At 39.4% G+C, this 18305-nt stretch overlaps 1 protein-coding gene across 4 annotated transcripts in view; it reads left to right on the forward strand.

The window, feature by feature from the left end:
• The window catches only part of MAP3K15 (mitogen-activated protein kinase kinase kinase 15), an 89767-nt gene that overhangs the window by 33323 nt on the left and 38139 nt on the right, over positions 1-18305 (forward strand). For all 4 annotated transcript variants that reach the window (XM_048493101.1, XM_048493103.1, XM_048493100.1 and 1 more), the window contains 8 exons: positions 2655-2825; positions 5028-5140; positions 6309-6468; positions 8601-8751; positions 9771-9878; positions 11843-11892; positions 13956-14051; positions 14555-14642. In XM_048493101.1, the coding sequence (XP_048349058.1) occupies positions 2655-2825; positions 5028-5140; positions 6309-6468; positions 8601-8751; positions 9771-9878; positions 11843-11892; positions 13956-14051; positions 14555-14642 (937 nt within the window). The remainder of the gene's footprint in view (positions 1-2654; positions 2826-5027; positions 5141-6308; positions 6469-8600; positions 8752-9770; positions 9879-11842; positions 11893-13955; positions 14052-14554; positions 14643-18305) is intronic.

Consider the following 18305-nt stretch of genomic DNA (forward strand, 5'->3'; position numbering starts at 1 on the left):
TTCAATCTAGTGCCTTGGGGATGTCTTTAGTTGTTATCTTTTTCCACGAATAACATGTGTTTATTGGTAAAGTTGGAGAAATACCTCACAATATACAAAACCATACATTATAAACACTTGTGTTGTCTCATTCTTATTCGGCAATCCCAAACATACTTTTTGTAAATTCCCCAGGCCCACTTTCTCTTTTCCTAAAATTGTAACTTTGACATTTGTTATTTTTTTAAAGAAATAAATACTGATTATGAGTACTTATTTGTTTGCTTGTTAGTTAGCTACTGCTCAAATACAGTGAATCTGGTATGCCTAAAGGACATACTTTGAACAGAGATTTGAAGATCCAAGAAAAATGGATTAATTTGGGGAGGACCTGTTTTTTACCTGGGAAGCTTTTCTCTCTAAATTTTTCAGTCATAAAATTGGGAAACATTGGAAAGCATGGGGGGAAAAGTCCTGCATCAAATATTTTAATTGGAAATGTCTGAAATGGTTTTTAAAGACAGTTTGTTCACTCAGAATGAATGAGTAAATATGGGGATTTTATTTTTCAGTTGAAAATTGAAAAATTTGGGGAATCGATATTTTTTATTTTGGAATGTTTGTAATACCTTTCAGTTTAACCTTCAGTTTAACCTTACTGCCTTTAGGCACTGGTAACTTATATGAGGAGTCAAAATGTTTAAAATGAAAATTCCTGAAATTTGAGGAGTACTGAAAAAAAGCTCACATGAAACATTTAAAATAAATGAAAGACAAAATGTATGGAATGAATGCCTAGGGATTTGTTCAATTTCTGTTGTAAAAAATTTGGAAATTTTAGGGAGCACTGAAAAAAACCTCATGGAATATATTTTTCTTTTCAATTGAGTGAAATGTTCTGAGCTCTCTTGTTGTAGTACTGGATATTGTTGCTTGTAGAAAAGTAGTGTATTTGTACTTCTATTTTTCCTAAATACACCAGTTAACGTTTTTAAAACAGCAAAATAAGTTTGGGTTTGATATGAATATATTGCATATATTTCAATTTTTCTCCAAAAAATGGGGGAGGGGAGGTTACAAGGGAAAGAAAAATTCCTTCCCCCAGTGGTTTCAAAATTTTCCTGAGGTTTACACATCATGCTCCTTGACAGACCATCATAAAATACTTGTTCAGGGAAAGAAGCAGGTATTAGCTTCAAATAAAAGCTTTAAGTAGATAGATGCAAGATGGTGTATGAGGAAACTAGAAAAAGGCATATAAACAGTGATGGATATAAACAGTGATGGATAGCAACATTCCTATCATGAATTCAGTGTGGCATGAAGTTTGCTTTACATGGCAATTCTTCAATTGTCTCTTGGTTTACTTCAGATATACAGAAAATTTAATATTTATTATTTCCTTTTTGAAGATAAAATTGGAAAAGTACCAGAAGTGTTACTTGACACTGAGAACTCAAATGCAATGTTATTTAAACAAGTTTTTTCTTAGGGTGCCAGTAGATCATAGAAGATCTGAAAATAGGTCGATAAATAGTTTAAATCCCATTGGATGTTTGCAGGAAGTGGCTTTTAGGCTGCAAAGCACTGTTTACCTTTTATTCACAGGAAGCGGCTTTTAGGCTGCAAAGCACTGTTTGTTTTTAACTTGCAAATATTTTTTCCTGTTCACTTAAATGTGTCTTTAACAAGTAAATAGTGAGAGTGAGTTTAATGTTTGTTTAACCTGTCGGGTACATCTGCCTTGATTTGTTTAAGAACCCTGCTCTAGTTATGTTAATGAAAATACTTCATTGCCTTTAATTAGAACTCTACTGGTGACTATGATGGTTAGAACAGGCAGTCTGATGTATGAAGCAAAAGTCATATAATCACCAGTGTCATTCTTGTTCCCCAAAAGTTGTGAAATTCCTTTTATGCTGCTTGAACTGCCAGGTTTTTGGTGTCCTGAAAGAGTCATCTTTAGTGCTTCTTCTTCTAATTATATAAGCTGCTTTTTAAAACTCTTCCTTAGATTTGGAAAAATAAAGCATTTTTCCCAGTAATATAACATTTTCTATGGGATGTATACAGAGGCTGAGCTACCAGGGGATGGGGGGTGCACATTGCACTGGGTGCATGCCTGGGCAGGTGGAAATCGCCCCCCTACCCCCCCCCCCCAGCTTCCCCATCTCTCCACACTTACTTTAGTTGAGCCGCCCAAGAGCAAGCCATTAGAACAAATTCGATCAAGGCCAAAATCGAAAAATCCTCAGATGATGCAAAATGCAGATTGTGCAAAGAAGCAGATGAAACTGTAGATCATGTCCTCAGCTGCTGCAAAAAAGATCCTCTGAAGATGCCAGCCACAGATGCAGGCGAAACGTCAGGAGAGAATGCTGCTAGAACACGGCCATACAGCCCGGAAACCACACAGCACCCAAGTGATTCCGGCCGTGAAAGCCTTTGACAATACATATTACATTTATTGACTCTTTTATGGTATTGTTTTCTCATTGCACAATCCAGTTGAACTGAGTTTAAGAGGTCAACTTGTGTTCGATTTTTACAAGGAGTTGTCCTAATTCAATTCAGGACAGTTTTGTAAATTTAAATTTCTTTATTATGTGGACAGAAGAATAGCATATTCAATCAATGTATTGATTTTTTGATTCATTTGTCTGCCTGAATTTCAGAAGGAACAATACAGGTGACCGGGGGAAAGCACTACAAGTGATGCTTCAGGTTCTGCAGACATGTGATCATCCTGCACCGGACATGTTCTGCTTGTGTGGGAGAATCTACAAGGACATATTTTTGGATTCAGACTGTAAAGATATCAGCAGCCGAGACAGATCTATTGAATGGTAGGAGATAACAATATGCTAAGAAGAAACTGTCCTCTAATGGGAGTTAATCTTATTATGGAAAAAGACCTTGAATATCTGAATAGTCTGTCCTTCATTCTTGGTAGTTCTGCAGAAATTTTTTTAAAAAATTGGAGGAAAATTTACACACACATACGAAAAATTCTCCAGTTTACCTTATAACCCTGGGACCTATCTGTTAAGTCCAAAAATGTCATCTATTATTTTGTCACCTGGAAATAATAGATTTGTGTTTTATTTCACTGTGGCTGCTAGGATGCTCCTGGCAAGGTATTGGAAATCTACAGAAATTCCATCAATTGAAGAATGGATCTATACAGTTGAAGAATTTTGTATGGCAGATAAATTGTCATTTCATCAAATCTTATGCCACAATATGGAAACCATGGTTGGACTATATAGCAAATCATTATAATATATGAAATTGTCTGCTACTCAAATATTGTAGCTACTAGTAATACTTGGACAATTGTTGAATAGTTTAAGACAACCTTCGTTTGCCTGTCTAAAGATTAGTATTACCAATTTGTGTCCGATTAGGGGGAAGTCGTACTATAATTATAATCTCAACATACGTTAATGTAATCCATGCTATGAAGTATGCTCTTCATCTATTTTCTATTCCTTTCTCTTTTTCACCTCTTTCCTGTTCTAGCTTTTCCACATCATCTTTACATAGATTTAAACTAGCACTACCTATAACTTACAAGGATTCTATTCTTTCCTTGTTCTTTTTCTTCTATCTATTTAATCTCGTTGGCTGTCTAAAATGTTTTTTCTCTCAGTCTATAATACGTTATAATGAACCATTATTATGTTTTACACTTTGTAACAACTATTTGGGTTTTTAAAACATATTCTTGTTTTGAATTTCATTAAACTTTAATAAAATAAAAAATAGAATATCAGCTTTAGAACTAGTGATGAGCAAACCTTCCAGCTTGTTTCACAACTGGGCTCAACAAACATTTTTCCTAGCAAATTGTAAAATAGCAGAGTTTGGGGGGGAATCAGATTCCTAATTTTGGATGTTAGCTTGCTTCTGTTGACGTTTTATCAGGACATTTGAAATGAAATAATTTCCCTGGTTCCCCTTCATTTGAATCTTTATGTGAACTTTGGTCCTCATGAGCTATATTTCCTAAGGCTCTTTGTGCCAAGGTCACTGCTGTGAAACCATTAGTTGCCAGAGGAAGGAAGGCAGTAACCCAGTATTTGTGAAAGAGACACACCACAACATTTCAACACACGTGTCAAAGGGACACACCACAACATTTTGGGTGACACACCAGTGTTCACCAACAGCTATTTTCCCTGTTTGAGTTTGATTCATTTTTGTAATTATTTGATATTTCTTTATAAAATATATAGCACCACAAATGATTGGAATTATTTTTTAAAAAAAATTAAATGAATCTGTAAAGAACTGTTTCTCTTTTGTTTGCGGCAGTGGCCGGGGAGGGGGGCAGAGCGATACGCAAGCAGTCAAGTTAGGAATTTCTGCAATTTTTCACATGCCAAGCCCAAAAGATTTGCCATTACTGCAGTAGTCTGTAGAGGTAGGGGCCTGATACTGTACCTTGCCCCACTATCCCTGCTTTGCCGGCATGTAAATGTGGTGAAGAAAGGTAGTTCAGGAAAGAAATCTTCTAATTTCTGAGCCAGATAAAATCTCTTGTGGTTATAATGCTTACCTCAGATTTCAAGTGAGTATTACGGGCTGCAGAAGTTTATATTCCAAATCTGAAATTACAAACATTGGGCTTACTATTTAAAACATAAGCACTGCTGAATGAGACCAACGTTCCTTTAGTTAGCATCCTGTATTCAATCGTAGCTAGCCTTAGAATCCAGTAACTCAAAACTTAGTAAGTTTTCATATTGAATGTTGAACAGAGAAGACTGCTTTCTATTTTAATTGAAAATTCAAGGCCACACTGTGTAACAAACATAAAATATGTTTTGTGTAAAAACTTAATTATTATCTGTGCTGCTTTTTGGACAGTATTTTTCAGAGTTAGGCTTAAAAATGCTGGGCAGCTATGTGCCTCCTCTTGCTGACTGTAAAATAATAATTATTATACTCTTGTTAAATTCACGTAATATTTAACAGGATAGTGAACATTTTTTAAAAAAAATATTTGCAAGAATGTTTTCCAGTTTGTAAAATCTTCTCTACAGGTACCGCAAAGGGTTTGAGCTTCAGTCATCTCTGTATTCGGGAATTAATCTAGCAGTTTTGCTGATTGTTGCCGGACAGCAGTTTGAAACCTCCATGGAACTCAGGAAAATAGGTGAATGAAGTATTTTGCTGCAGAAGTATACTATTTGGAATTACTACTTTGGAATTACTATTTGGAATTACTGCTTTCCAAGGCCTTCTGCATGACTGTTCTCTACAATATTTAACACATAGGCCCTTTCCGCACTGCGGAAAGGGCGCCCCTGCACCGGCAGGAATTCTGCCGGTGGAGGGGGGGGCCGTTCGCACAGGAGCGTGCGAGCGGCCCCCGCAGAGGCCGGCGCAGGAGAGGTGGCTCCGCACAAAGCCGCCTCTTCCCCGTCCCTCTCCCACTCACCTCGTCGCCTTTGTCGCCCTGCTGGACTCCTAAGACCCGCCCACGCTGCCCTCTGACCTCCAGGAGTCAGAGGACAGTGAGGGAGGGTCCCAGCAGTCCAGTAGAGCGACGAAGGTGACGAGGTGAGTGGGAGAGGGACAGGGAAAACAGCGTGTTCCCAGTGGTGCTGTTTGCACCACGCTGGCGGGAACGCGCTGTTTTCCCAAAAACCTCCCTCCAGGAGGGAGGTTTTTGGAGGCGGCCTGATGCCCCCCTGGGGGTGGTGGAGGGGAGCCAGGTTGGCGCTGCTGCGTTTTAGCAGCACCGCCTGTGCGAACGTCTCCCTGGGGACGGCGTTTTTGCCGTCCCCAGGGCGCCGTATATGGCCCGTGCAGAAAGGGCCATAGCCAAGAGTAGCTGGCCAGAGTGTATTGCTATTAGTGGTAAGGGAAAAGCACCAGTGATGCCGAGCTTCTGCAATAGTTTCTGCAAAAGAGGTCGTCTATAATAACAGCCTTTTACTACTGGTATAAAAGTTATTATTGTGACAGCTGCATAGTAACAATCTTGAATTTCAATTAACGTTAATATGTGATCAAGGAAGGGAAAACAATACAATATGAACAATTACTCCCTTCTAGCCTGTTTATTTATGAATAGGGGCGACCAGGGCAGCCTGAAATGGTTACACCCTTCTAGGGAAAGTAACTTCAGAGGACTTAGAAGAATGTAAGCCTGCTTATGATTGCACTGTAGCAGTACGGTTCACTTATAATGTGCTTCTGCATACAACCTTTTCAGGTTAGATTTTTCATGAATAGGAATGCCTACCAACTTTTCATTCACAGAATGAAGATTATTGTATTCATTTGTAACAGAATCTTTTTAATGTGGATTTTTCAAGGTGTGCGATTAAACAGTCTGTTGGGAAGAAAAGGGAGCTTGGAAAAAATGAATAATTACTGGGATGTTGGGCAGTTCTTCAGTGTAAGCATGTTGGCGAATGACATTGGTAAAGCAGTACAAGCCGCCGAGAGGCTGTTCAAACTGAAACCGCCAATGTGGTATGTATTGTAGGATAATTTGAATTTGTGGCCCTCTTGTTTGCTTTACTGGGGTTCATTAAGTGGTGCCAATCTTAGGATGTGATACATTTATTTATAACATGATGATGTAGAGGATACTGATGCATTCTCAAGAAATAGAATGAAAATTAAATGAAACCGGTATGATTTCTGTGGGGCTTCTTATACTGTAATGTATTACTGTACACCTTCAAAACATTGGAGGGTTTAGTGTATGGGGATTATGTCTGATATGAGATGAAATCTGTTCAGTGCTTCTGTTAAGTTATTCTGCATGACTTTTTGTTTGTTTTTGATCAGTCTCTTTAGTGGCATTAGGCTGTCAGGTCTAATTGGTCCTGTACCTTCAAAAAAATTTCCAGCCACTGGCCATGACTTTTTTATTGTTACAATTCTCTGATAGGGATTCTATTCTTAGTGAAATTGTATATTACTGTAAAAGTTGGAGAAATCTCTTAGCATCTATTGTTCTGTCAAAAATACATGGTTCTGAAGAAAAAAAGGGTTTATATTTCAAAAAGGGCAGTTTTTGAATACAGGTTGAGATATGTCATCTCCTGAGAATCACTTTTAAGGATTGGTTGTGAATCACAGGATCTTCTATTTAAATCGATGGCTCTTTGCTGTACTTGTTCATATACCAACTAAGCTATAATCTTCTAAACTGTACATGCAACAAACTCAGGAACTTTGGTTCAAATAAGTGAGTTACGTAGGGAAGGATGTACATATACTTTATTGTAAACTTGTTGAAAAGTCAAATGTGAAATCCAGACATTATGAACAATCAATGGAACAAGCCATGGTTTCTATGTGATAATGGGCCAAAAAGTCTTTGGGTTCATGCATGTTTCCCCTCCACCCTCATTCCTCATGTACTACACTGGGAGTTCCTTATTTGCAACAAAACTGCAGTTTGTCGTGATGTCCAAATGTGTCTCTTTAGCAAATTGTGGTTGTGACTTGTTCACCTCTTGGGGATTTGAAACTGATGTTTAGAATCCAAGTATGGTAAGCAAGAACAAACTTTAGTTTGTTAGAGTGCTTAATCTGGCTTGATGATGAATTGCAGTTTGTTACAAAACAAGGAAATCTTCATCTCATCGTTATAGGAGGACAAAGGAAGGGACATACATTAGCCTGATGACTTTCTGGTAGGTTCTTCCATGTTCATGATGTCTACCCAGCATCAGAGCCTTGTGACTGGAGTGGAGACAAGCCTATGGTGGGAGGTGGGGGAGAAGGATGACACAGCACAATGTGGTGGGAAGAATCAGACCACAACTTTATAGATTATTGGTTTCTTTTATCTTGGCACAACATAGGGTGGGTCAGTAAATGTGGTTGACAGCCTGACTGCTGTCATCATCTTCCCCAACCCACCTGTTGAGGTAACCAAGAGCAAAGAGCTAGAATTAGGACCTGAATTGTAATTCCTAGCCTTTACCATCTTCCTGGGGGCATGGCCAGTCCTGAAGTTGACTGTTCTGCTCCTTGCCCCCTTGCCCCTTCATAGGATGCTCCTTTTGGACATGCACTGTGTTCCCCAGCTAACCCTAACCCTGAATGCCAAAGGAAGCAGGTAGCTTGGCTTGCCTGGCTCCACCACTAAACTAAAAGTATATGTAATACCTGCACCAGTCCAGCTCAGGGATCCACAAGCCATAGGTTGTAGACCTCTGCAGAGAGAGTTGTTCAGTGCCAAGCACCTTTTCAGCCTGCTTCTTTTAATCTGAGCTATGTGCCAGCATAAGACTGCTGTCCTTGGGTTTGTATTCCCCACCCATTCCATCTTGGGGTGACCTCTGGGGCCAGGCTACAGGAAGCTGCTTGAAAGCTGACTGGCTGACAGCCAGCGCTAAGCCCAGTTGCTCAAATCACCCTTTCCCCCCACCCATTCCACCGGGCACAAATGCTCCCCCCCCCACCCCACTGATGGTTGGGAACTTGTCTTCTGCATTTTGGTTTTCTAATTATCCCAGTCTGCCCATTTTCAGGGAGAGGGTTCTACTTACTGTATTTGATTTTTTTCTCCAGTTACTTAACAGAAATACTTACAGGAGAAATAGTTGCTATTGCTACTTATTGATTTATTGTATTGTGGTTTCCAGGTATTTGAAGTCGTTAGTGCAGAACCTGGTCTTAATTCAACGTTTCAGGAAACTCTCCATAGAACACTCTCCAAGACAAGAGAAATTGAACTTCTGGTTAGACATAATTTTTGAGGCAACCAAAGAAACAATGAATGGTTTAAGATTCCCGGTACATTCTCTTACATGCTAAAGTATTTGTTCAGTTTAGAATTGGATTGAAAGTAATATAAAAATTGTCTCTTGATGTTATGATCTGCCATGTGAACCAGCCGATAGAATGAGGTTGACAGGTAGAGCTGTGCTGGCTGTACGTAGCATTACCTGACAACAGGGCAGAGCTTGCTGGCTACATCCAGTTTGCTGTGAATGGAATTGGATTTTAGCAATGGCACAAGTCACTGTTTGTCCTTTTGCTGCCAAAGCTGATCTGTGGGATCGGCTACCCAAGTGAGCAGCAGAGACATATTATCAGTTGTCAAGAGGCACATGTTTGCATTTTAATGAAGGCTGGAATACATATTGTATATTCTGCAAAACGGCAACAGTGGCCAACAGTTTTGTGCAGCTAGCTCAGGGGAAAATTATATTTGTAAATGCTGGAAAAGTATTCAATAGAATTGAATGGATTGGTTGTTTTATGAGGTTATCTGGCAACTCAACTTTAGGGCAGTGTTTACTGCATGAATAAATCTGATCTCTAAAATGTTTCTAGTATGGATATTTGTCAGCAAGAATTTGTCGGAAAGATTAGTTCCTCTGGATTGTCCATCACTGCTTGTATGTGAACTATGGATATCAATGGACCCGCTAATAATTGTCCTAAATTATCAAATTATTTTAATACTATATCACAAGCTTGGGGGAAATCTGATAATAACCAGGAAAACAACAGGGATGATCTTGGGGTACCTTCTGCTACTCGTATATCATGGAAATGAATAGAATTATATATTACAAGACACAGAAAAGGGGACTTATAATAAATTATTTTAAAGTTGACTGAAACCTAATTGTAATGTATGTTTTATCAGTCTTGTGGTTGTGTTAAAACATCTGTTAAATCTTTGAAGAAAAGACAAGAATGTTATTGTATTGTAAATAGAGAAAGCAAGTTTAGAATAAGCAGTTTACTGCTTACTCTGATAACATGTTAGTAATTAGATTTTGCTAAATGTGTGCTTTGTTTAGGTATTGGTGATAGAACCAACTAAGGTATATCAGCCTGCATATGTTTCAATTAATAATGAAGCAGATGAGAGAACTGTTTCCCTGTGGCATGTGTCTCCTACAGAAATGGTAAGAATATTCTTGCTCACTAGAAATAGTTTGCGTTATATACCAGCTTCTCTGGTTAGGGCTCTAACAGAACCCTTCACAAAAATACCTTCTCAGTTTTACAGATGAACAATTTAAGAGACAATTTTTGTGTCTCATCACATTTTGTAAAGTATCCTGTAAGAGCACTTGACATGTTTGTATATGTATAATTTATATTTTTAAAACTTTCTTTCTTTTGGGGAATGGAACTCATTTGATTGAGGTCTAGAGAGGAAAGCTTATCTTGACAAATGCTCTGTGTTGATCAGATCATGTATACTGTGCTTATTCTCTTTAAAGATATGTTTTTCCAGAGATTTCCAACTACCACTCAGTGTCACATTTTCTGTTCCTGGGTAAGGTAGCCGAGAGAGTGGGTGCAGAACATCTTCAGAATTTCCTGGATGACATATTAGTTCTGGGCCCATTTCAGTCCAGTTTCTCACCTGGCCATAGGATGGAAACAGCTTTGGTCACTCTTATGGGCAATCTCCAAATGCACCTAGTCTGAGGTGGGTCAGTGTTGCTGTTATTGCTCGAATTAACAGCAACATTTGACACAGTCGACCTCTATTTTATGGCTCACCACCTTACTGATATTTGGAGTAATGGGACAGTCTCCAAGTGGCTAAACTCATTACTCCAATGTCAGGGACAGAGGATAGCTCAAGGGGAGAGGTTGTCACCCTGCCACCCTTTGGCGTGCAGGATCCTCTCCCTAATGTCATTTAACATCTACATGCACCTTGTTTCTCAGTTGGTTAGGTGTTTTGGGCAGGGGTGTCACTAGTATGCTGTTGACATCCAGCTATATCTGTTGATGGGTGATGCCACTCCAGACATATTGACTGGTTGTCTGGAGGCTGTGGTGAAGTGCTTAAACTGAGCTGGCTGAAACTAAACCCATGAAAATTAGAGGCCCTATGGCTGGGCCAGGGAGACTTGAAGAATGGCTCTGGATGGTGTGACATCAATGTTGACAGTTAAAAGTCTGAGTGTGATCCTGGATGTTTCCCTGTCCATGCAACTACAGGTCACAAATGTGGCCAAATTGGTGTTTTTCCGCTATGTCAGGTTAGATTTCTGGCTCCCCACCTGTCTCATACTGACCTAGCCACAGTGATCTATGCAATGATCACCTCTAGAATAGTATTAATGTTTAAGGCCCTAAATGGTCTGAGTCCTTTGTATCTGCATGACTACCTCTATATATTCCTCACAGAACACTGTGTTCTACGAACAGCAACTGATAGGTGACTCCTGGCCCAAAAAATGCCCAACTGTCCTCAACTGAAATCAGAGCCTTTTTAAGTCTAGCCCTTGCTGGGTGGAACGTTCTCTTGAATGAGACCCGGGCCCTGTAGGACTTACTTCAGTTCCTCGGGGCCTGTAAAACAGAGCTGTTCTGCTAGGCCTATCATTTAGGGAAGCAACTGGCTTCCCTTTCCTTCTTTCCTTCTTTCCTTCCTTCCTTCCTTCCTTCTTTCCTTCTTTCTTTCTTTCCTTCCTTCCTTTTTTTCTTTCTTGGTATTGTTTGTGTTCTCATTTGTATTGTTAACCAATTGATTTCCAGCATTTGTTGGGACGCTGTAATATATTGATGCTATTTGGCAGGGGCCATTTTATTGCATATTCTGTAACTGTTGTAAGCTGTCCTAAACTTGCTAACAGGGAAGGGTGGCCTACAAAACAAACAAACAAACAAACAAACAAACAAACAAACAAATAAATTTCTATTTTTCTATTCACATTTATTATCTGCCCTTTATCACAGCCTCTTGGCAGACTACAATTAAAAATACCACTATCTTTTTTTTGCTAGTTCCCTAAATGAGCTGGAACAGCATTCTTTTTAACATTCTTCAGACTCAATTTTTGTGCCCAGTTTGTGATAAGATGTGGTGGTGATCTTGCTTTGAAATGCTTTTTTTTTACATTTGCAGAAACAGATTCATGAATGGAACTTTACAGCTTCTTCTATTAGAGGAATAAGGTTGGTGTGCTTGAAAACACTTTCATGCTTTAATTTCTCTGTGTGCCTTACTGTGCCATAGGTCTTTAAGGAACTCCATTTGCCTGCCTGTTCTAAAAATGCTAGAACATCAGATTTTGAAACTTTATTCAAACTTTGAGGTGTGTGTGATGTGGTTGTGTAAGAAAAGATTCAAGTTGACAGGGATGTGTAAGGGCCTGTGCCCATAGAGATGTGGTGTGTGTGTGTTAGTTTACTTAGATTGGTGATTATAAGTCATGAAATCATCATACAGCTTTTGGGGTGGACTCCTGAGGTGGCCAGCTAAAAACTCAGGACACCAGGTGCAAATGGTAACTCTTACAAACAAATATGACATGAGAAAACAGAAATCTCCCCGTGAGAACTATATTATCCAAATGTGGATCATGTCCGGATTTTTTATTAAACAGATTTTGATACAAGATTCAGTGCCTAGTATAGCTGGAATACTGTATAATATTAATAGAGTTCTAACATCTATGCCACTATGTACATAATCATGTTTAAGAACAATTAAAAAGGGAAGAGAGAGAACTGGTTCCCTAGCACCATATGTTTGCCAGTGCAATCCTAAGAGGCTTGTGCGCCATGGCCAGCAAACTGACAGGGGCACATCCCTAACACCTGTGGAACTGCTCTATCCATTTCCATGGGCTGCACCTTGGAGGTGTTCCTGGGCTTAAAGAGCTCAGGAAGTCAACTAAAGCTGGTCCCATTCCCAAGAATGCCCCCTTCAACACCAACAAAGGCTTCTGCACCGGAGGAGTGTTGATGCTGTGGCTGCTCTGGCATTTTAGTGTTGTGTTCCTATGAGGTTCCCCACCACCGATGTAAAGGGCCTGTACGCCAGCATAAATGCCCGCAAGTGGCATTTATGCTGTTGTTTGGGTCACATGGCCTCCTGAGGGGCTTCACCCTCACCTCAGAATTGCACTGGCCTGGACCTAATGGACTGATTAAATAGTATCTGGTTAATCAGAAATCTAATTGGCTGTCTTGCCTAATACAAATTAGCAGGTTTTCTCCTCATTCCTTCATGGCATGAGGAAAGTTAAATATTACTAGTTCTGCACAGTACAATTAGCCCGCCAATGGTGAACAAAATATATGCCTGCATAAAAATACAGATTTGAACAATACTTTTTTAAATGAATAGCCACAACTATGGTCCTTGAAGACACTGACAAACATTTCTTCTCGTTTCTGTATTGTAATAACAATTGGTAGATACATTATCAAAGCTTTTTAAATCTTCTCTTACAGAATGTGTAATACTGAACTCAAATAAAAACATTTGCTATAGTTTGCATGTACCTTCTTAGTTATAAATACAGTCTAAGATGCTAGTTCTTGGAAGGTTGCGTTTTTGTCAAAGTCATAAGAAAACATTAATTTTGATTTACCTAAGACATAAAATATATGTATGAAATTATTTAATATTTGAATTTAATCAAATACATCAACACATTTCAGTACCAAATAGGGATAGAACTTATTTTAAAATATTCTTCATAACATGCATACCATAGAATATTTTAACATGCACTGAATAATTGAAATGTATTTATATTTCTTGACATTTTCCTATTTCCTCTAATGTCTTTACGCTTCTGAAATTCCATTTCTTGTAACATACAATATTGCTTGTATTGTCTTTTATAACATTGTTGAAAGATGTGGAATGTACAAAGTCAATTCATCTTTCCTTCCACGTACACAGCTATAAAAATGTTATATTTAGATTGGTGAATTGAAAGTGCAGGTAGATGGATATTGATCTAGCTGCTTTTACATAACCTTTGAAAATTGTCATTGCTTTCTCCTCTTGCTTATATAGTGCAGTATGGATTTCTATGTCTCATACATATAGTAGTAGTCAGACCTTGTCAGCAAAGTTCAGTATCCATTATTGTATTTGAAGGTCTTTTGCGCATGACATGGAGAAACAGAAAGGCCTGGGGGATGGGGAAACTGCTGTTTTTCTTCTTCACTGCTCACATCTTGTACCTAGTATAACTTTGTTTTGAATGGACTTTTTGCAGCATATCTAAATTTGATGAACGATGTTGTTTTCTGTATGTCCATGACAACTCTGATGACTTTCAAATCTACTTTTCTACAGAGAACCAGTGTAATAGGTGAGAGGTTTGATTGTTTTCCTGAATGTCAAAATAATGGATGCAAGAGTAGTTGATTCATCTGAAATGTGGAACTGAAGCAAAATTTCATTGTTGAATTATTTTCTTGATTTTACTTTTGCAATGGACAATGAAATACCTATAAACTACCCTTATTTAAAATAAATAAATAAACCCTCTGCACTCCAGAAAGCTGGTCCTGCAAGTTCTTTTGACTAATTGCTTTAATTACTTTAAATGGGTCTTAATAAAGCAACAATAATAATAGAGGAAGAGAACAAACTTTTGGAAGTAAATCTCCTCCGTATGACCGCCTCAGTCATGTGGATGTTGTCCATACTGACCCTATGATCTTTTTTTGTGATTAAAGGAGACACCTTTTTCACCAGTAACAAAGTTGGGTTTTAAAAAATGAATTTCAATTTGAATTAGAAATGTTGGCCAGTCTAGCAGAAAACCTGGTATTAGTTTGTTTTTGACTATGAGAAATATACTGTTTTCAGGTTCTGCGGTTTAGTTAAAGAAATTTTAACTGATGCTGTGGGAAGCAGTTTGGAACTTGAAGGGGAGATTGATGGTGACACACTAGAAGTAAGTAAAATTGATATGATTTATTTTTAAGATCCCAGCTCTTAAATAATGAAAATATAAATATCTAAGATATTCAATCATGTTAAAAACAGAAACAGTGTAACTGATATAAATGTGGAATACAGTAGGCCTGAATTGCACTGTATCTGCTGTTGTGATAATTGGAACAGTAGCTTCCCATCACGGGAAAGATCTAAATGAAAGGGACACGAAAATGTCTAAATGATATTTCTGAGAAAAAGAATAGGCAGTATAATGAACTGTGAAATACTAAAGCATGTAAAAAGAGAGTTGGAAAGGCATGAGCAGGTCAGGTTAAGATAAGCAAACCAGTATTACCTGGGAAGCTTTGTATAGTGACAGTAAACTTGACAACCATGTTCAAAACGAATGAAAAAATGATTTCACAAACATACTGACAGAAAGTCTGCACAGTTTCCTAAGGGATTGCTGTAGGAAATTGGTCTCCAGATTACTACCATGAACAGATAGGCAGGCAGATAAAAAAATAAACAGATAAAATAATATAGTTAAAAGAATTACACTGTAATCCTAGGCAGAGTTACTGCAATCTCCATTGAAGTCAATGAGCTTGGACTTGAATAACTCCATGGCATTGCACTGTTGCTGCTTGGATATATATAGTTATCTGTAATTATATATCTAATGAATAATGATATATCTAAGCATCCTAAGAGCCAGCATGGTGTAGTGGTTAAGAGCAGGTGCATTCTAATCTGGGGAACTAGGTTTGATTCCCTGCTCTGCCACTTGAGCTGTGGAGGTTTATCTGGTGAACCAGATTAGCTTGTTCACTTCAACACATGCCAACTGGGTGACCTTGGTCTAGTCACAGCTCAACGGAGCTCTGTCAGCCCCACCTTCCTCACAGGATGTTCGTTGTGAGGGAGAAAGGGAAAGGCGTTGTCAGCCTCTTTGAGTCTCCTTACAGGAGAGAAAGGGGAGATATAAATCCAAACTCCTCCTCCTCCTCCTCCGCCGCCGCCTCCCCCTCCTCCTCCTCCTCCTCCTCCTCCTCCTCTTCTTCTTCTTCTTCTTCTTCTTCTTCTTCTTCTTCTTCTTCTTCTTCTTCTTCTTCTTCTTCTTCTTCTTCTTCTTCTTCTTCTCATCTTATTAATATGTTACCTAATGCACAAAAGAAATAAGATATCTGTTTTTGACCAATGTTGCAGTAAGTGAGGCTGTGTGTATAATGTGTGTTTGCAACTGTAACAGCTTAAATCAGGGGTGTTGAACGCTTTTGTTACGAGGATGGGATATGATGTTAATGTGACTTGGTTGGACTGTGCCCTTGCGGGAGGGTTGCTGCCTGGGCTGCTGCAGAATGGCACAAGGGGTGCCTGGACTGGCAAGCCTGCAGCAAGGTGGGGTGGCTTCCTTGCGAGGCTTATCAAGTCCATGAGCCAGCTGAGGCTACCTCCCTCTTACTCTTCATCTGGCCCTCTGGACTCTACATGATCCTCCTTGTTAAGAGAATCCCTGTTCTATGTCCTCTATGGAATGACATGGAATTGTCCCCAGTGAAAACACAATTCTGGTGCACTAAACATTTTAACTGGAGTTTGACAAGTTATTTATTTCAAATATTTATATGCCACATTCTTAAAAATACGTTCAGACTTTGTCTGGAATCTTTCACAAAGGGGGGAAACAGAGAATCGGTTACCTTTGGCAGCCATTCATTTATAGAATAAAGAACTGATTTTAGAAGTAATGATAATTACTTCTCAATTCTAAAAGGAATTTCAGTTCTTCTTGAGTCAGTTAACTAACAATCATTACAGCATGAGGCAAGTTTCAGTCTAACTCCACCTGGCGTTGTAGTGTGGCACTATAAAGGCTGGGCTTGAGACCAACTTGTGAGTAATCTAGGATGACATCTAGTGACAGAGTCTCTGGTGTGATTAGCTTCCCCCTGCACCAGTGAACAAACGCTTTCCAGGAAGATCTGTGAATCCTGGTGGTGGACGGACAACATGAGGCTAGCAACGTCTCAGTCATGTGGTTTGAATAGCTCTTCTTCCTCCTACTGTTCTGTTCAAGAACCATGCAGTCAAACTGAACCAGATGCCACAGGTGACCCTGGGATCACCAATCTGAAACCGTCAAAAGGATTAAGAGTGGTGTCTCTGATAATCCTTGAATCACTAAAACCATGGGGAAGGCCAGTAGGGCGCTATCAAGATGACCCTCGCTCTCTGTCGTCATCGTATCCCAGTGGTGACATCGTATCCCATCGTATCCCAGTGGGATACAAACAACAAGCCTAAATCCACTATCCTTATTAACAAGAATAAATATTTTTAAGTTCGAACCACACAACGACAAGGAGGTGGTTCTGCCTAACTTTTGCTCCAACCCTACCCATCCCAGGGAATGTTTATGGCACCACCTGGATGTGCGTTGGTCTTTGAGGGTTTTTCTCATGCACACAGAAAATATCAGAGAATGTGGGTCCCTGTTTATTAACATGGTTCCCCCTAGGGTAGGTGAGGCCATGTCTTCTGCGGCTGTTAGTTCCAGCATTAGGGCATGCGTCATTGAGGTGCACAAGGCCAGCCATCTACCGGTTCCCAGTGGCATCACGGCCCACTCTACCTGGAGTGCAGCCACTAACGCAGCCTTGGTCAAGCACATGTCTCTAGAACAGATATGTAGGGCGGCCACTGGGGCCTCCCCCTTCTCTTTCGTGAGGCACTATAGGTTGACCTCTCTGGATGCTGTTCAGGCCTTTTTTGGAAGTAGAATCCTGGAGCACATTATTGGAGATTAACAGAACCCACCCTATGGGTCGCTGCTTGGGGAGTACCCAAACAAGATGGCCTATACCATCCAGGAGAACGACCCATTGGTGAAGGGGTCTTCTCCTGGGTGGTTGTAGGCCACCTTGGCCCTCCCTGTTATCATTCTTCTCCGGTAATTTGTTTCATATATAAAATTGCAATGTTAACATTCCAAGCTAGAGTTTCAGAGCTTGTGAGTATTCCTTTGAGCTTTGGTCCCTTCCAGAGTTGTTAGGTTAGGTTTGTTTTTTCAGCATGTTATTGTGTGTGTGGTTGTGGTTCCATTGTTCTTGTCTCATTGTGGTGAGTCCGATCCTCAGCTAGACAGATACTGGGGCAGGATGGCTATGACCAGCCTACAGGAAGTGACCAAAGTATATTTCCTGCCTCCTTGATTGATGGTGGAGAATAGATGGGTACTGGGGACTTAGTTTTATTTTTGTTATGGAATCTCAGCTCTAGAATCCTCTTCCTGCATCTCTCCATGAGATGCCTACTCTTTCAAGCTTTAGGTTCCAGATGTAAACATTTTTGTTTTTTTTCAGATTTTTAGTGAAAAGTATCTTTGGGGAGGATTGTTGCCCAGCTATGCATCCATCCTTCCCTTGGTCATCATCATATGGGTTTTTCTTATTGCTGATATTTTAATGTTGTTGATTTCTGATTTAGCAAATGTGGATGTTATTGTATTTTGATAGTAAGAGTGAATTGTTTCAAGAACTACTTCTGTGAGGTAAGATGTAACTATTTTAAAACAGTGCCACGGCATGAACTACCAACATGTCCCAGAAAAGTTTTAATCAAGTCCAGAGCCTTCCTTCCTTGGAACTTTAGCATGTAACACTCATGTCCACTGGAA

Source organism: Sphaerodactylus townsendi, linkage group LG04 (genome assembly GCF_021028975.2).
Source record: "Sphaerodactylus townsendi isolate TG3544 linkage group LG04, MPM_Stown_v2.3, whole genome shotgun sequence".
Taxonomy (NCBI): Eukaryota; Metazoa; Chordata; class Lepidosauria; order Squamata; family Sphaerodactylidae; genus Sphaerodactylus; species Sphaerodactylus townsendi.